Consider the following 21,164-nt stretch of genomic DNA (forward strand, 5'->3'; position numbering starts at 1 on the left):
ATAAAATTCTTCGACGCTAAAGTAAAAAAAGAATCTACTGATAACTCTGTGACTCAAAACTTCTGACAATTATTAAAATAAATTAATAATAATGCTAAAAAAAACAACATTGTGGGTAGTAATACTCGTACATAATTAAATTTATCACAAAGAACTACGTTCGGAATGAAACGAGGAAGAAGTGAGTTTTACAGAATCTTAAAAATACTAAAAGTAGAAAAAAAAATTAAATACATTTTTTATTATCTTTCGAAATGATCTACTTGAGAAGATACTTTCTTACAACAGTCCAGGCTAGAAATGACAATAGAATTCAGAGGATTGGAAATAATTTATAAATTTTAAAATATTTTGGAGTTTTGCACTGTTAGCAGGCAATCAATTTAAGGTCAAAGAACGTTAGAGATTTACCCGAATAACTTTAGGGTTTTTTTCCCCCTTTAAGAGTAAGCCAAACTAAGAAGACAATGAACCCAGAACATAAATACCAGAAATAATCCTGTAGTAGAGAGAGTCTAATTTTAACCTTTTAACCATGCTGTATATTATGCCAGTAACCGTTATAATTGCCAATTTATTACTACATTTCTATTATTTCTAAATCGTTCACAGTTATATTTATTCCAGTCATAAAGTTATTTCTAAATGTTCTTAAATTTTCAATTCCAATATCCTCGGTTATAATTCAGTTTTTAAAACAAATCAAACGCTTGTCTTTATAGTACAAGTACTACAAATTACTACTAAGTACAAAAAGTACTCTAAATTAAACCAACAATCACTTTAAACTATTAATAGTTACAACTGGAACCAGAGCAATACAAAGAATTCTGCTCTCAATATTATATCTCCAAGAAAATTCCCCAATATTATTGGGCTCAATTCTTAATCTTACTTCAAATATAATATTCTATTTAATCCTTAAAAACAAATAAGAAATACAAAAAAACTAACAGTTCCTGGAAACAATTAATTCTTAAACTATTAATGACCAGTCCATCAAAATAATCAAAAATCTGGTTTCTTCAATAAATAGAAAGCATTACACGAATTAACTACTTTAATCTTCGTAATTCCTAGAGAAAGTAATGTCTTTTGTTCTCTCTTCTAGTGCAAATGAATCCAACTATAATAACAAGTTAATTAGTGTAACTTAAAATACATAGTATTTGCTTACCATCTAAATGTGTGTCAGGTGAGAATGTTGGATTTATGATACCGTTACCATTTGGCTGTTCATCGCAAAGCCGGCTAAATGAAGTTAATTTGACACGTTGACCTTTTGCCGCCAAATCGGTAGCTGCACTTTCGCGCCAGTCCATTATATTAATTACAACAACAACAACAACAACAACAAAAACGAAAAACCAAAATTTTTTTTGTTGGAAGCGCCCGGCACTGAATCCTACCACTAACACTGCATCACCCAACACTTGGCACACCTGTAACAGAAAAACAAAAAATAAATTAGGAATTATTTTACTTTGAGATAAATTTGTTATTAATTACTTGATCCCATTGTTCAAAGTATATTATTGTCTAGCACAAGGGCTGCCTTTCTTTTATTTGAGCCCCTCCTTTAAATTGTTACATTATTTTGAGCCCACCCAATACTCGAGAGCAGGCCTTTCATCTAACTGCAGTATTCCATTCGTATTTGACATTTTTAAGTTATCAATAAGAAAGATAATAAACATATTACCAAAAAATTACAAACTAAATGGTTCAAATTAACCATATTAATAATCAAATAAAATGGTAATAATATTAATAAGATTACTTAATCAGTACTTTCAAGCAATTATACTTAATCAGCATTTTTTCGTCCTTCGAAGCATTTCTAACTACTTTCCTCAAATTCAACTATTATTGTTCTACAACTTCCCTCTTCAGCCTCAAAATTATTCCAAATTCTAAACTATAAGAGATGTTCCTACAACTATTTCAATGTATGTTTGGGAATTTCCTTGAACACATTATCATCAGCAAATGTAGTAACTTATTGTTCAAATACAATTCTTATATTTTATCTGATATGGCAGAAAGAACAAGCTGGATGCATCATATCTTCGTGTTTCAATTTACTGTTAACATCATGCAAATCTGTTGTTCTTCTGAACAAACCTCTAGCAAAGTTGGTTATGATTGTTGTTTATCAGATACATAGTTGGAGCAAAGAAAAATTGCAGTTTTTTTGAGAAATGGGATTGTACTCACCTGTTTTCCACTGTTTTGTTTCTATTTGTTTATGATACGCTTACTCCGTTACCGAGCAAAATAGAAACTAAAACCACTTTTAATTTGTGCCAACAGAGTTCAGCATTAAGCCGATAATAAGAACCATATTTGATGTATACTTATTTTGTAACTGCTCATGCCTCCTTAGTTGGAAACTGCGGGTTTGGAATTTTTATGTACTAATTTTTCCCTTACATATAATATCTGATCCCTAGCATTTGAATCCAGCAAATCTGGGCGCTCTTTACAGGATCCATTTTATCTCAGGGTTCTGGCCTATAGAGTAATTAGTTCAACGGGAAAATACCGAATTAGGTTCCAGTTCGTCTATATTTCTACTTGTTTTGTCTCTATTATCTAGTTTTGAGGTCAAAGCTAAAATATTCATAAAGGGTAGCCTTCTTTTGACAAATGTAAGGTAAAATTCAACGGCACAATATCGAATTGGGGTCCATTTCGTCGAGATTTCTACTTGTTTAGCCTCTGTTATCTAGTTTTGAGGCCAAAGCTAAAATATACATAAAGGGTAGCCTTCTTTTGGCAAATGTAAGGTAAAATTTACAGGAAAAATACTGAATGGAGTTGTCATTTAAAGAAAATTATAAATGAATAAAAATCAAACTAGATATGAAATAATTCAAATAATTAATAAAAGAAAGAAACAATAAATGCAATTAAATTCCATTTTATGCTTTATTATACTCTGCAAAACTCGTAATGTTTCATTTAACTGCGATTAGAATATAACGAAGATAATATTTATTTTATAGGTAGATTTATAAAACAAAATGAGAGATTTAAATATTTAGATGACATCATATTTAGATAGGGCACGTACTGTGGAGCTGTTTTCAGGAATTGATATTCTGAATACTTCACATAAATGAACCAATTTAGTTTTCAATTCCAATTAGACACAATTAGGAGAAAGAAAAAAGCTACAATTAAACAGATAAAATCAAGTATTTTAATAACTAATATTTAGGTAAATATTAATGATAGCTTTTAATAAACAGTGTTGGAATGCACCTTGAAACTCATAAGATTTCAATTTCTGTAGAATAGAGGTGGGAAGAAATTTAAACGATCGGTGAAAGCCCATTATTTGAATGTAGCGAAGTAATTATAAATGCAAAATTATCTATATTTAACTTTTTATTTTTTAATTTTTTTTAAAGGATACAATTTTTAACGGATTAATAATGAAACTGTAACCTTTTGAAATGCACATTAACGGGAGAATTCAAAAGCTATATTTAGCATAACTGTACGGGGGCAATTAGTCTTCTCTTTATTTTTTGTTTTATTTTTTGCTATAAAATTATTGAGGACTGAACTATTGGCACGAATTTTTTTTAATTTTCTTTTTCGAAATTCAGGATTAATGAAGGGCTCAGCTTGCTTTAACACAAAATAATAAAATATCAATACACTTTAGTTATCCTTGCTGTAGTACACTAGCAAATAATATTCTTGCTCCTGCCAACTGTCTTAGATCTTTAACTACATCAACTATCTTCCTGAAGCGAACCTAAATTCATGAACCTTATTTTCCTACCTGATCGATTCTCTCCACAACATCTCAGCCACATGAGCTCACTTTTTTTTGTGGAGTTTTTTTGAAAGAGGATTCATATCTGCTTCAATTCAGTATTTGGATGTTTCTTGATTTTTGGTAAACAAATATTTCCTTTTAATTCAATCAATTTGTTTCCCATATTTTAGTGCAGCAATAATGCTCATGCATGATGGTGATGGTCAAAATTTTGATAAAGGCAATTTCCTTAAGTCTTTAAGTATCCAAAACCTGAAACTAGCTGCTGAATTCTGCACCATGTTCTGAATGATAACCCGGATCCCCGAGATAGAATACTGCCTCTTAACTTGTTATAACGTTGTTTGCTAACTCCTTCCTTGAAAAGAAAGTAAAGTAATGCCTATTTATTCAGTGCGGGCTTTACGTCCAACTACCGAATTAAGTGTCATGGATACGTAAACGTACTCTACTGTACATCTCTTATGTTAACCATTAAATAAAATCCAAGACCTAGGCCGGGAATCGAACCCAGTACCACAATACATCTTAGCTTATCGGGTATCGCCTCTAACCGCTCGGCTATTGTGGCGCCTTACTACTTCCTTCTTGATGAATCTCCATTGAGAATTGTTCAGGTTTCTCAATTCGGCTCTTTTAGGTGGCCACGTGGAATAAAAAGTTCATCTCCAAAGCCTCTTCTAATTCAACTTCAAGAATCCAAGTATTTGAATAAGGTAATGAAGTGGTGAAAAGTGTAATTACAATATTTCAGCGACTAAATAGAAGCGGCATTCAACTTCTTAGTCAACTGACCACGTAAAAATCACACTTGCCACGATTTTCAGCGTTTATCTCCCAAGATGTTATCGCTCTGAAAAATCACAACTACTGCCATTAACTCCAACATGTTTTCGTTCTGTTCAACTGCTACAATGTATTTGAAAAGTTGGCTTGAAGTGAACTCTCTGACTCCATAGCCTTTACGGCCAACGCGTTGAGCCTGGGTCTCTTGTTATCTTCATAAAACCAGTTATATTCGCGTTAAAAGACGTAACCTTTTTTTGGGTTTCCACTTCAATAAAATACCAAATAATAGAAGACTACCTCGTGACTACAACATTCGATTCATGATTATGCGTTTAACAGATTAAAGTCTTTTCAGTAATTGCCTGATAGTTCATCATCATCATCGTAATCTTCCATGATGTATTATATTATTGAAGTGTGAGCTTATTAATTATTTTAATTGAAACTATTTTCTTTAAAGATTTGAGTGAGTAATTGCATCAACAGACCAACTACTATTCAGAACAATTTAGACCCAATTATTACTAAATATTTGAAAACGTCATTTAAAACTGTATGAAAATAAGGAACTTAAAAAAAAGACATAATGCTATTCACCAGATTTGTTACTTACTTTCTGCTCAAGTGATTTAATGTAAATCGATATCAATTTAATGTAATCAGATTTTATAAATGTAATGGATATAAAAATGGTATATAAAGAAGTAATGATGAATATTTCACAATATTCTGACCTATTTAACTATAACAAAATAAATATATCCAAGAGCCCGTCTACAATCTAAAAAATACAGCGGTATTTTTATTGCCCATTTTTTTTATAAAACTAGCAATTTTTTTTTAGTTTCATTTTTTCTGGTTGGAAATGAGGTTGGGATTAGAGTAGAAAAACAAAATGTAGAATTTAAACTAGGCCACAACGAGTAAAAGGAATTTAAATACAATTATGAGGTCACGGTTATTAGGTAGGCTGAGTAAATTTTTGCAAAAATACTATTTGTATCTCACGCGCAAGGTTATAAATCCGCGATTATAAATACTAGTATTTAAATATATTGTTATCCTTTTATGTTAATTACTTCCGTCTCCAATAAATTTCTATACATATCAAAATTTATATCTTTCAATGTGATCTATAAATAATAATTTATCTATGTGTTTACTAATATTGATGGCTAAGGATTTTGCAATATGTAATTTTAATGTGAGTCAGATCAATTGATGTTGCTTAACTGAGAAATATAGGTAATCCCCTTCAAATAATTAGCGTAGTGTATTTATCTTATTATAATTATCCTTGTAAATTCTTGTTCATCCTGTTTATATTGATCTTTTCAAACTATCTTACCCAGGGAATAATTAAAATACAAAAACATTTGTAACCAAATTTAAAGGAATGTGAGGCTTACTCCATGAACAACAATAAGGAATCGATCTACTTGTTGTTTTTTAAAAAGTAGATGATTACGTATAGTACATACACAAACTAAAATCCAACAATGACCATCATGAGTCGGCTAAAAACAGGATAATGATGAAGTGAATGCGAAGGTTACCCTTTGCTATCTAGCTATAGGTGATCTCGAAGTTTTTGAAGCTTCAGCCTTCGGGTACGATTCTAGATAAAGGTTGCAAAATAGCACATTTATGGCTTAACGTCATAATGCTTTAACCATTAGCGTATTCAAGTGTGTCTAAACACAAACTCAAAGCCCAATACAATACTCAAAAATATTTCAATGCATTGTTAATACTAAATGAAGGGAAGGGATTAGCTATGAGGTTAGCATACTGGACTCCCACGCGGAGGTCCCGGGTTCGAATCCAGCAGCTGGCCCTTAGATTTTCTCTTCCTAGGAGCTTCTTACAGCTCACTGTCCGGTGATGGACAGTGTTGTCTGTAACGAGAGAACACTGTCCGGAGGCCGGCAGTGCACTGGAAAAAGTTCCGGGCGCTAATAACCTCAGCTGTTGATGCGCGAAAAAAACAAAAAAAAATAATAATACTAAATGCACTTTCTAAAAATGAAATTCACTGCAAAGGAGTGATCCTGCAATGGAAGAAGGCGCAACTGATAGCCTAAATACCATTCATAATTTAGATGAGATCTAAAAATAGAAAGCTTACCCGTTGGGAAACCATAACGTCCATTTTAAAAAGTCATGGGGCGCAAAAGGAACCAAAAAGGTTAGCAAGAATTGCGAAAATTCTTTGCAGTATTTTTGAAGTAATGAATAGGGTTGAATCCTTGGCATTATTAATAATAATCTAGTACTTTAAAAGGTTTATTTTTATATGAATTTTTAACTCAAATGAAGCGACTTAATTTTATTATTTATCTTGTATAAACCTCTACAATTACAAGACCAAATAACAAATAGTGAGTTTGCCATCGACTTATTTGAACGCAAAGCAAACAAGATTTGAAATGAAAATTTTTATATAGGTATACATACGAGGGTCGTTTGAAAAGTCCGTGCAAAGTCATATTGGCTGTTTAAGAAGCATGATAGAAGATATTGACAAACTGATAATATTATCATATAACTGTGAATTATTCATTGACAATTATAAAATTACAAATTATTACTTAAGAATATATTAAAATATTGCTAATGATTATTGCTAATAAATACTTAAATGTCAAGTGAGATTAAACGGAAATCTGACAAGTTTTACTTGACATTTTCAGATCGTACCTCCAACGTACACTGTTCATTCAATTTCTCTAACTTCAAGTTTCTTCTTTTACCTTAACTAGTTATGTTATTTAAAGTAAGGAAAACGTTTTGCTACAGGAGTATGATGTAAAAGAAGCCTTCGCGATTTCACCTAATTTTGTTTGGGTTCTCGCCATAAACGAAGCAATGTACACAAATATAATTTGACCATGTCAATAAACCATCAGAATTTTCTTTCATCAACACTGATCACTGACTATGTAGCCTGCGAACTGAAGAAGGAGTCAAAACGGGTGTACTAGTACCAGTTGAACAGATTATCAGAGTTCAAATCTCAAATACATCGCAATTTCATGTACATATGGACGAACAAATGCGCAATAGTATAATCGTTCCCCAAGTCTATTATAAAGAACTAATTTATCAAAAGAGTCCTTGTAATTTCCCTTAACGAGAACTGAATATTTATGGACTTATTTAGAAAATATGCGAGATAAAAAATAAATAACAAAGAATTAAATAATTTAATAGAAATAAATTCCCAGGCTTGTCCATGGGACATATTTTTCTATCCCATCCCATCCCATCCCACGGGATTCCCACTATAATATTAATACCTAGACAGAGCCTTTAAAAAATCTAGGAAAACCTAAATTATTCTTTAGACTCGAAATCCTTCTCACAGCACCATGCAGTTACATAGATGATGAATGATTTCTATTTTGTTGCACTTACGCAACTGCAAATTTCAGCCTAAATTTATTTTACAATATCAAGTATCGACTACCATGGGAAATACAAATGTGTGCTGTCCCATCCCATCCCATCCCATGGGAATAACATTCCTATGGACAACACTGTAAATTCCTTAACAACTGCACTTCTTTTAAAATAGTTTTTTGAATTTCACCTGAAATAAATGTCTATAAAAGTTTTCACTTAAATTACATTAAGAAACAAAACAGAAAAGCAAACAAAAATTGCTACCCTACGCTTAATTTATTCATCACAAAGATGACGGGAAGACTTGAATTTATTATTTATCAAAGACAAATTGTAACAAATATGTAAAATATTTTGAGCGATAAAAGCCGTTTCCACTATTTAGAAGTGGTTTCCAAAAAAGGATTATAAAACTAAATACATTTATTCTGCAATATTTTTCTCTTTTTTTTATTAAATTCTTCTAAAATGTCACTTGGTATAAAAACCTTCACCTTGATCTGCTGGAAGTTATCGCTTCTTTTTATTCATATATTTTGACAGAAATATTAATAAAGAAATTCTTATTTATTGAAAAGATAAAATTATCTTGAAATTTTAATCCGAACTTTAAATAGTAAACAAGATTTGAACTGAAAATTTTTATATAGGTATACATACGAGGGTCGTTTGAAAAGTCCGTGCAATGTCAGAGAGATAGCACTACTGGCGCGTATCGAGGTTATGTTTAGTTAGTAGCATCTCTTGGAAGAACACACACCAAGTTTCAGCCAGATCGGTCTATTTCTTTGTGTTTGGCATTCGTTTGAATCGAGGAAGTCGAGTGATTTTCAAAATGGACGAAAAAGTATTTCGTGTGTTGATTAAACACTACTTTATGAAAGGCAAAACGCCTCAGGAGACTAAAGAGAAGCTTGATAAACATTATGGTGACTCTTCACCTTCGATTAGAACAGTTTATAAGTGGTTTCAAAATTTTCGGAGTGGCCATATGGGCACAAGTGACGCTGAACGTTCTGGACGCCCTGTTGAGGTTACTACTCCAGAAATCATTGATAAAATCCATGATATGGTGATGGATGACAGAAGAGTGAAGGTGCGTGAGATTGCTAGTGCTGTGGGCATCTCGAATGAACGGGTACATAATATTTTGCATCAACATTTGGACATGACAAAGCTATCCGCTAGATGGGTGCCGCGATTGCTCACGCTTGACCAAAAACGAAATCGTGTGAAGTGTTGCAAGGACGGTTTGCAGCTGTTCCAGAAGAATCCGCAGGACTTTAAGCGTCGTTTCGTCACTGTGGATGAAACATGGATACATCACTACACTCCTGAGACCAAAGAACAATCTAAACAATGGGTTACCAAGGGGGAATCTGCGCCAAAAAAGGCGAAGACCGTTCCTTCGGCCGGAAAGATTATGGCGACTGCCTTTGGGATTCGCAAGGAATAATCCTCATCGACTATATGGAAAAGGGTAAAACTATTACAGGTGCATATTATTCATCGTTATTGGACCGTTTAAAAACCGAGCTGCAAGAAAAACGCCCACGATTGGCCCACAAAAAAGTCCTTTTCCATCACGACAACGCACCAGCTCACACCTCAGCAGTTGTGGTCGCAAAATTAATGGAAATAGGGTTCCAACTCGTTTCACATCCCCCCTATTCTCCAGACTTGGCTCCCTCGGACTACTATTTGTTCCCCAATATGAAGAAATGGCTGGCGGGAAAAAGATTTTATTCAAACGAGGAGGTGATTGCAGAAACGAATGGCTATTTTTCAGACTTGGACAAATCCTATTATTCGGAAGGGATCAACAAACTAGAGCAGCGTTGGACGAAGTGTATAAGCCTAAAAGGAGACTATGTTGAAAAATAAAAAAGGTTTACCCCAAAAAATTAAGTAGTTTTTATTTTTGCACTAACTTTTCAATAACTTTTTAGGAAAGCGGAATTTCGAAAAAAACTCACTAAGTAAAGTTTTTTTGGTCTAGTTTTCAAATTTTCCATCCCCGATGCTGTATCCTTATTTTTGGCGGAGTTAAGACTAAAAACCTGATTGGAGTTTCATAAGGACCACTGGTTTTGACAATGATTAGGAAAACTACATAAAAAAAAACTGTGAAAAATGACGTTAACCCCGTTTTGATATCCCTAATATTAGTCGAGATGTTTAAGATCAAAGTTACAATTTTATCTTATTCGTGAACAGTTTTCAATATTAATTTTCCACCAGAAATACACGTTTTGGGAGGTCATCTGAATGCAAAAAAAAGAGTCATTTGTGACGCAAAGTGAAAAAATAATAATAATTTAAGATTTTAAAACATGTAGTGTAATGTAATGGTTGTGGGTGAATCAGGATAAATTTGTTTTATCATCAAATAAAAGCAATCATCACATCATTTTAATGCACCCCCAGTATGCAAGACTTCTTGACGTATGATTACGGTAATAATAGCACGCCATGCTGGGTAAAATAAACGCGATTATCCAGCATTGCGTAGTATCTAATCAAAAGTGCGAAATTATTATTTAAATAAAAGAAATATTTCGTTAAAAAAAAAGGGTAAAAATTATGCATACATTATTTATTCATATTTGACAAAAGAAAACAAAAGATAAAAGTAATAAATTTTATAATATGGGTAAAACCATTTTTTAGCGAAATTTATGATATCAGTTTAAATCAGCGATTAGGTTTGAACATTGTTTATCACACTTTTTAAAAAAAGATATTCTAACTTAATTTTTATTAATGTTTTTATGATATATTTTTTATTTATAATTTTTATTGAACAAAATTAAATGTCAAAGTTGGCTTTTAAGGACACTTTATTAATAAAGAAGGCATTTAAAAAAAGCATTCTCTTAATCTCAAAAAACATGCAAACACTGCGATGTTTTACACTTTTTCAAAAAGACTATAGTTGATGCCATTTTTAATGATTTTGTATTGGTAAAAAGGTAATCCCCATACTAGACTGAAAATACAAGAAACTAACCAACGCTACAAGTCTCGCCAGACTACACGACAAACGATCGAAACTTAACCTACAGTTCCAACTCACTACGCCTCCAGACATTACAGTCAAAAATTCTACGAAAACTTCTTAACACTCCGTTCTATGTACAGTCGACTCTCGATAATTCGAAACTCGATAATTCGAATTTTTCGATAATTCGAACTCTACAGTTGCTAACTTCGGTAAATCGAAAAAATTCAGTGTATTTAGATACGCTCGATAACTCGAACTTCTTTTCTTAACAACAGGGGGAGGAGAAGGCTCTACAATTCGAACGAGGCCACCTTCCCCTCTTTATAATTCGAATTCTCCCTAGTAATGTTTACTTCTCATTTTCCGCTTACTCATTTCCTGCGTAATGTTTCCCTCCTTTCAGCCCAGTTTAACTTTCCAGTTCTCTTTCTTAGTTTGTCACGATAGGAAGTACGTCTCCCTTACTGTGTCCGGCAAAGAAAACAGTATCGCAGCCGTGAAAAGTGGTTCGAAACAAAAAGATATCGCCAAAACTTTCAATATTCCACCATCAACGCTTTCTACAATTCTAAGTCACTTGACTAAGTCAAGCCACACTGTAACAAAAAACTGTCCTTCATTTTTTTAATTAGGTACATATGTATATTACTATTTATTGAAATGTTAATACATATGTAATTTTTTTGTTCTTTTTTGTCGTTTTCATTATTTTTACTTTTTTACTTGAGGCTATATACAGGGTGAACCAGTAAGTATTGTCAATAGGCCTACTGCATGTAGTACATCTAAAGTGGAGTTCAATGACGTATTGGCCAAGTTCATATTTTCCTCTGTTCTTGAGTGACGTCACTTTAAAGTTTTTTTCTAAAATCATTACTTTTTTCCAATAAAAATGTTATTACTCAGAACGTTTATGATTATGATGACACGGTTAGAAAGACAGATAAATTTCCTAAAAATTGACACCATTTTGAAGCATAAATTATTCTCCAAACAGCCTCAATCTTCCTCCAAATACTGGAAAAATAAAAGTAATCGAAATTTTTAAGAAAACTCATTAGGCCCTTATGTGATCATTTTCAGACCTAGGTGCTGGCCACTTTTTATAAAAGTTTCCTTGTCTAATGGGCTAAAAAATAATATAAAATAAAAAAAAAATAAAAAATCTAAACTGAAATATTTGACAAAATGTTAGATTTTGAAACTAAGCAAATTAGCCTTCGATTATAAAAATAGCACTTGTTTAAAATATTTTCTAACATTTTGTCAAATATTTCAGTTTAGATTTTTTTTTTTTTTATTTTATATTATTTTTTTTTTATGTGTAATAAGTAACCATTGACTACCTTATTGTAAGAGAATCTACTTAAAAAATTGACTACAGCTCCATCCACAAGAGTTTAATGAATTAAACAACACAATACAATATCACTGCTGTATGCTCGTGAACACGTTTTCTTGCAAAACAAACGCAATTTCTCATACGAAGATAAAAGGAATCCTGGAAATTGATATACCGTTCGAAAGCCCATTAAACAAGGAAACTTTGGAGAAAGTGCCAGCACCTAGGTCTGAAAATGATCACATAAGAGCCTAATGAGTTTTCTTAAAAATTTCGATTACTTTTATTTTCTTAGGTTCCGGAGGAAGATTGAGGCTGTTTGGAGAATAATTTATGCTTCAAAATGGTGTCAATTTTTAGCAAATTTATCTGTCTTTCTAACCGTGTCATCAGAATCGAATTCGGACTAAAACTTTCTGAGTAATTACATTTTTATTGGAAAAAAGTTATGATTTTAGAAAAAAACTTTAAAGTGACGTCACTCAAGAACAGTGGAAAATATGAAGTTGGCCAATACGTCATTGAACTCCACTTTAGATGTACTACACGCAGTAGGCCTATTGACAATACTTACTGGTTCACCCTGTATATCTAAAACTTAGGTAAGCTCATACGTATTTTCAATATACGTATGTACATACATATATACTCGTACATAATAAAAACTCTTAATAATTCGATTTTTTTTTCCCCTTCTTGATAATTCAAACTTCTTGATAATTCGAAGTCTCGATAATTCGAATTTTTCTTGTATTCCCTTGGATTTCGATTTATCGAGAGTCGACTGTATCTAGCCTCACCATCCATAATGACATCAAAATCCCTTTCATTACAGGTTCTTGCTAACACTCGTTTTCTCAAATTTCATTCCTCTACAGCAGCTCATCCTAACCCTCTCATAGAACCACTATCTTCCTCCACATTACCAGAGTAATCCTCTAAGGAGATTGAAGAGAAGATGGCCTCGTGATCTACTCTTATCGTGAGAGCAGTATAGCAAAGCACGTTACTGGAGTGACACTACTCGTGTGGTGCCTTCTCCACTCGTGATATTCACGTATTTTTTTAATCAGGTACCACATTTGCTCGTTGCAACAATCGTTGCAGTTGTAAATTCCAATAAAAGATTTAAAAAAAAAGAAGGGGAAAATCTATTTAGTAAAGGGTTGAGTGACAACCCTAAGTTTATTATACTGGCCCTTTATCATTTTTTAAAATATTCTGTCCACACTTGCTGATCTTTTTTCTGAAAAATACTTTTTCTGACTGAAGTGACCACAAACCATATATTTCTAGTAATAACCAAACCAATATTAGGGATAATCGCAGTACTAACTGTTTTAAATAGTTGTTTATGAAAAAATAAAATAAAACTTAAATCTATTACTTTACGAACATTGTGAATTCACTTAAATAACTAAAATAAGTTAAAGTTCAGACTGCAGGAGCGGCCATTGCAAATGACAGTTGCAGAAATATTTACACTGGTTAAAACTGGTTTTCTGCTTGCGATTCTGCCATCTAAACTGCAGTCCATGATGCGATGATAGTTCTCGTTCTAAGCTACTTTGAATTTTAAACAAAACCAAAACCTGAAAAGTAGACAGCCAATATTCATGTAAATTGCAAACACGGATCGAAAGCTGAAATTTAATCCATTAGGAATTGTTTAAAATTATTATTTAATTATTTACTATTATTGAAGCAAAATGTCGATACTTTAGTTATTGTAAAATTTAAGGAGGTTATTGTTGTTTCAAGTTTATTGTAAGGTTTTGAGCAGTGGTCGGACTTGTAAGTAAGAGATCTCCAATTTGAGTTCTACTTAAATAGCTGATACTTTTTATTTGCTTAAAAATTTATCTGTTAAGTTTAAGCTTACGGCTCTGTCCGCCACACCTACTTGGTAGTTGGGTTTTAAGCTCCATGTGAAAAAAATAAATAGGTGGTTATTTGAATTTATACTTTCACTTATATTCTTAGTAAAATCGTAAACTTACTTCGCAGATTTTAATGGCAATTTCCATTTTGAGGTTATTTACAAATAGATACTTGTGTCTATTTTTTTTTTTTGTGTTACAGCTGAAATTTGATTTTTCATTTAAGATACCACAAAAGTTGGTATAAATAATAAGCTTCTGAACAAAGTACGCGAATCGAAAGTGTCACCATTACTGAATTAATTTTCTAGTTTTTAAAAAAATTTCTGTAAAAAATGTTATGTTCACAATTTTCTTTAAACTATTGCGGAAAATTCGATTTAAAAAAAAAGAAAGAAAATGAAAAAGGACAAAATATCTTGCATTATTTCTCATCATTTCAGCTTCCATTTCTTTAGTTTTTCTCACATGACCCCTTATTCTCATATTCTGCATAATGAGGAAGTATTGTTTTTTCTAATTAATAATAATAAAAGTCACCGACCTATGTTACCACTCAACGTCCTCATTTAAAAATATGAGGTTTTACTTAACATTATAATAATATCAGTTTAAAAAAAGGTGAGAATCCCTTGACATGGTCAGTATGGCGTGTGATTGCGGGTTTGTTATTTCAACTTCCGGAAATTAAATTGATCGGAACAATAAGTACGTCACTGATTATAGTTTAGCGGTCAGGAAGCAGTAGTGAGATGGACAATGGTTTTATGGAAGACTCAATAAATGTATATATTTTTATCTACTAATAATCGTAAGGTTTTTGTGCCTTTCTTTTACTATTAAACTAATAAAAACCAAAAATGGCGATATTATTTGTAAGGCCTTGCAACTATAATGAATTATTTGCTCAACTATTTGAAAAATAAGTAACGTAAACGGTGCTTCTGACCTTCAATAATTCTTTAAGTATGTCTTTTTTTTTTTTTTTTCTTAAAAAAAAAATTGATAATAAATGAGGTCACAAACCTGCTTAAGTATCAGCTGATTTACGACAAAACTGATAAATGAATTCGTTTCACAATATTTTGTGGTCATAAATGACTCCATTAATAATACCACGCGAAGATATACCACGCTTTGGTCTAACATTTTCACTCTTCTTTTTAGAAGAGTGAAATCTAGGATCAGTTCTTCATCCACTGGCCAGCAAGAGATGGCAATAATAAAAAAAAAGATTAATTCGTTCTGAAATGCTACCAAATGCATAAATTTTGCTGGAAACTATTTATTTCAATTTAAAAGTAAGGTGCACCAACTTTGAAGCACATGTTTTGATGGGCTGGATTGAAAATTAAATACAATCGGTATTCGACCAAGAAATTCGAGAAAATGTTTTCCTGAAATCCGAACAAACATTTGGAACTCGGAACACCCGAGATGAGCCGAGTTGTTTTTATATTTACACTTTTAGATCTTATTACTTGTTTAGATACATGTTTTCACATAAAATATAAAAATTAGGCCAGTAATTCGGCATATTTCTGGGGCTTAGAAATGAAATAAACTGGCATAGTTTACATTATTTCTTATGGGATAAATTGTTTCGGTTCTCGACCAGATTGGTTCTCAACCGCACTTCCTGAACGAATTGTGGTCGAGAACCGAGGTACCACTGTAATAAAATCTAGGCAGACTAGTTGACAAACGATCGAAACTTAACCTACAGAACAAAAGACACTTATATCTTCTGTTACTGCGACCTATTTGGTCATGTGGCATCGAATTATTGGGGATCAACTTAAACGTTTCAACTCTCTACGCATCCAGACTTTACAGTCAAAAATACTACGAAAACTTCTGAACGCTCCGTTCTACGTTATCTAACCTCACCATCCATAATGCTCTCAAAATCCCTTTCGTTAAAGATCTTGCTAAAACTCGTTTTCTAAAATTTCATTCCTCTACCGCAGCTCATTCTAATCCTCTAATAGAACACCTATCTTCTTCCACATTACCAGGTAATCTCCAAGAAGATTGAAGAGTAGATGGCCTCGCGATCTACTCTCATCATAAGAGCAGTATAGTATATATTCACGATAATGGAGTGACACCACTGGGTGCCTTCTCCTATCCATATTCATGATATTGTTTTATCTTATGCCACATTTTGCTTGTTGCAACAATTGTTGCAGTTGTGAATTTCAATAAAAGATTTAAACAAAAAATAAACCAACAATATGATACTTTCTCGAGATTACATTTTATAAATTTGTCAAATTGTATAATAAGGTACTATAAGAAACTTCTAAAAATATGGTATAATTTTTGTAACTTTGAATAGGGCCAAAAGTAACAGAAATATTGATAACAGAACTTTAAATGCCATATTACAGAAGGAATTTTTTCTACTTAAGGGTTTACTTTTTAGCCAGATTATCATGAACCAATATGGCTGAATAGAGTTCTGATGTGGTCGCTTAATCAAACCAAAAACAACTGAAAATACAATTACTTTACTCAATCAAATTACCAAATTAGTTAAGAGAAATGAACCACAAGAATTCTCTTGGCGAACTGAGAGCAGTTTAAAGGGATAAAATGCTGATTTGTGTGGCAGAGATAATTTTTTTGTTACAGCTGCTGTATTAGCTACATCAGATTAAAAGGCAGCTAAGATTAGTCTTCTGACAAAGAATTAAAATAAAAAATATGGAGGCAAAATTGTAGCAATCATGCGATTATGACTCTCATTAATTTGCACAACTTGTAAACTTCGAACAAATCGCCGATGTCCAATTTAACGTCCAATTAATATAATATATTTAGAATCATTTCTCTTAAATGAACCATTTAATAATAAATCTTAATTAGGCAGCCTGTATTACTTCTTTTTTATAGAAGTTTTGAAATTAGATCCTTTTTTCATTAATGAATAAATTTGTTTTAAGTAGACACTTTTATTTCTGTTTCAATCGATTAAATAGTTACAAATTTCTATTTTTCAATAATTATAAACTATGACGTTTATAAATTTTACTTTGAGCATTAATACAGAATTGTCCTATTTTAATCGTTCACATTGTGCGCAACATAATCGCCTTTTAATGAATAAAATATGTATTATTTCCGATATTCATAAAACTATTAATTGCCTTATTATTACACATATTGTGAATCAGGGCCAATCAGAATGGAAAATATCTGCATAAACATTGTTATGACTCAATTTCGTGCCTTTTATGTACAATAATAATAATAATAATAAAAAGATAAATTTAATTGTACCTCGAATTGAATACTAATGATTTTACCCTCAACTTATAAAAATTCCGATTAAAATGAAAAAATCTATATAAACATATCATATAAGAAATCTCTTGGGGAAAAACCGAAATATCATCATTTAAGAAACCGCAAAAAAAGATCTCATATAATTATTTAGACTGTTATTAACAAAAATTTCCATAATTATGAAAAAAAAATATTCAAAAGTAAAGCAACAATTTGAAATGATAATAACATAAAATAGAATGTTAACATGTTAAGTTGGTAATTCTGTAATTTTCCATATTATGCAATTAATTCAAAGCAATTTGCAAAGAAGGAAAGGTGGTACGGGATATATACTTTACAGTGTATAAACCAGATCAAATAAATTTCGCAGAATATCAAAACTTTTCCGTTATTATTAATTTTAAATACTGATCTACTTTATTTTGATTATTACATCGAGTTATAATAATGATCAAACCGGTTCTACAATAAGAGAGACTTCAAACTCTCCAATCAGGTTATTAACCTTATTGTTCTTTCACTTGGCAACTTTTTTTTTGTGGCCAATTTGGAACTCATTCTTCATGGATTTATTGCAAGATTCTTTATTTTTTATCAATCAGAAAGGGTGCTTTTTTCTTTTCAAATGGAACTTAGCTATCAGTAGTGAATGGGAGTGAATTGTACTTACAAGCTCAGAACTTTGGGTAAAGCCTAGAGCTGAACAATCTTTGCTTCTAAGTAACAATCTTAGTTGTAATAATTCTGATACCAACAATTTAGGGAAGTCGTCAGTTTTGGAACAAACAAGTAGAATCTAGAAATGTACGAGTTCACAATAGTTTTGTAGATAACTTCAAAGAAAAGTGAGAAACTTATTGTACAAAGCCGTACCACTTAGTAGAATTAAGTTTTATTTGAAATGTGGAATTCTAATTATGGAAACTAACATAATAATTATTATATAAACTGCTTTTAAGTGAGGCACATAGTTAAAAATTAGTAGTACTCTCAAGTATTAGGTGAAGAAAGAGAAACATTATTTCGAGTAAATTGTTGTAACCAAATTCAAAAAAATCGCTATAAAATCAATCTTAAAGAAGAGAACAGCAACGATACTTATTGGTTATTGCATTTCGACTGGAAAAAAAAGGAAACCTTAGCAAAAAACCATCTTTAGTGAACCGAGCACTTCAAAATAGGTGTACGATTATGTACAGGGTAGGGCAAAAGGTATGAGCTGGTTTTAAAGGGATTTAAAACAAAAACAATTCAACTTACAGAAATTATGTTTATATTGTTTAATTCAGTACAGAATCTAGTTTTTTACATTAAGTTTGAAAGATGATATCACGTAGGCCGTCAGCCGCGATGCACTCTTGAAGGCGAATTCTGAAGTTTTCAACCGCTCTTCTGCACATTTCGATGGGTATTGACCGTAACTTCCTCTCTGATTCTGTCCTTAAGTTCTTCCTGGGTATGTGGACGATGTTTGAAAACTTTTTCTTTTATGTACCCCCAAAGAAAAAAAAATCACAAATGCTCAAATCTGGTGAGCGCGCAGGCCACTCCACGTCATCCCTCAAAGAGACGAGGCGCTGGGGGAACACTTGCCTCAATCTCGCCATTGAAATCCTAGCAGTGAGGGATGTAGCCCTGTCCTGTTGGGGACCAGATGTCTCCCAGATTAGTACGAGGGTCGTTTGAAAAGTCCGTGCAAAGTCAGAGAGATAGCACCAATGGCGCGTATCGAGGTTATGTTTAGTTAGAAGCATCTCTTGGAAGAACACACACCAAGTTTCAGCCAGATCGGTCTATTTCTTTGTGTTTGGCATTCGTTTAAATCGAGGAAGTCGAGTGATTTTCAAAAAATGGACGAAAAAGAATTTCGTGTGTTGATTAAACACTACTTTATGAAAGGCAAAACGCCTCAGGAGACTAAAGAGAAGCTTGATAAACATTATGGTGACTCTGCACCTTCGATTAGAACAGTTTATAAGTGGTTTCAACATTTTCGGAGTGGCCATATGGGCACAAGTGACGCTGAACGTTCTGGACGCCCTGTTGAGGTTACTACTCCAGAAATCATTGATAAAATCCATGATATGGTGATGGATGACAGAAGAGTGAAGGTGCGTGAGATTGCTAGTGCTGTGGGCATCTCGAATGTACGGGTACATAATATTTTGCATCAACATTTGGACATGACAAAGCTATCCGCAAGATGGGTGCCGCGATTGCTCACGCTTGACCAAAAACGAAATCGTGTGAAGTGTTGCAAGGAAGGTTTGCAGCTGTTCCAGAAGAATCCGCAGGACTTTAAGCGTCGTTTCGTCACTGTGGTTGAAACATGGATACATCACTACACTCCTGAGACCAAAGAACAATCTAAACAATGGGTTACCAAGGGGGAATCTGCGCCAAAAAAGGCGAAGACCGTTCCTTCGGCCGGAAAGATTATGGCGACTGTCTTTTGGGATTCGCAAGGAATAATCCTCATCGACTATCTGGAAAAGGGTAAAACTATTACAGGTGCATATTATTCATCGTTATTGGACCGTTTGAAAACCGAGCAAGAAAAACGCCCACGATTGGCCCACAAAAAAGTCCTTTTCCATCACGACAACGCACTAGCTCACACCTCAGCAGTTGTGGTCGCAAAATTAATGGAAATAGGGTTCCAACTCGTTTCACATCCCCCCTATTCTCCAGACTTGGCTCCCTCGGACTACTATTTGTTCCCCAATATGAAGAAATGGCTGGCGGGAAAAAGATTTTATTCAAACGTGGAGGTGATTGCAGAAACGAATGGCTATTTTTCAGACTTGGACAAATCCTATTATTCGGAAGGGATCAACAAACTAGAGCAGCGTTGGACGAAGTGTATAAGCCTAAAAGGAGACTATGTTGAAAAATAAAAAAGGTTTACCCCAAAAAATTAAGTAGTTTTTATTTTTGCACGCACTTTTCAAACGACCCTCGTAGCTTCACTCAATTCTTCCAGCTCAGGTTCAAAAAACTCTTCCAACATTGTCGCATAGCGCTCAGCGGTGACAGTGATTTTTTTGTTTGTTTTACATCCCTTTAAAACCGGTTCATACCTTTTCCCCCACCCTGTATATTCATTTAACAATTCGTTTTTGAAAATTAAATACACACTATCACCGACATATGCTCGCTTTACACATAAAAACGTACATGTTTTTTCAATTGGCCTATCAAAATATAGGATTTATGCTTTAACTGTAAAGGTATCAGGATATATCCTACTCAAAATAAACATTTGGTTCATTAAATGAGTTTTTGTCTGTTCAAAAGTTTGATTAAAATTGGAAATTACAATATCGATTGGGGTTAATAACATAAATTTAAACATAACCTAAATAGTACCAACTCATCGTGTCCTTCCCGTACTCGTTAATGTGGCTCCCAGTTAATTAATATAGGTTTACAAATGCAAATAGTTAGTTGGCTATTAAGGTAAATATAAATACTATATACGTATATCCTATCGGCCAGACAGATCCTTTTACCTCCCAACTTTCTAGATTGCATCACGAGATGCACGTTTCTAAGGTAAATAATTCATTTCCTTAGTTTTATTCAATCACATTCCTTAGGTAAGCCAAATAACCCGAATTTCCCCTTTGCATCAACCTTTCAGGAGGTTTTTTCTCT

The 21,164-nt window shown here is 32.8% G+C and overlaps 1 protein-coding gene across 2 annotated transcripts in view; it reads right to left on the reverse strand.

Moving 5' to 3' along the window:
- LOC141460916 (sodium-independent sulfate anion transporter-like) overlaps positions 1-21,164 on the reverse strand; it is a 174,801-nt gene that overhangs the window by 84,934 nt on the left and 68,703 nt on the right. For both annotated transcript variants that reach the window (XM_074141373.1, XM_074141370.1), the window contains exon 2: positions 1,178-1,442. In XM_074141373.1, the coding sequence (XP_073997474.1) occupies positions 1,178-1,322 (145 nt within the window). In that variant the 5' untranslated portion in view covers positions 1,323-1,442. The remainder of the gene's footprint in view (positions 1-1,177; positions 1,443-21,164) is intronic.

This window comes from Rhodnius prolixus, unplaced genomic scaffold (assembly GCF_049639745.1).
Source record: "Rhodnius prolixus isolate KJV_2025 unplaced genomic scaffold, Rpr scaffold_6, whole genome shotgun sequence".
In the NCBI taxonomy this organism is placed as follows: domain Eukaryota; kingdom Metazoa; phylum Arthropoda; class Insecta; order Hemiptera; family Reduviidae; genus Rhodnius; species Rhodnius prolixus.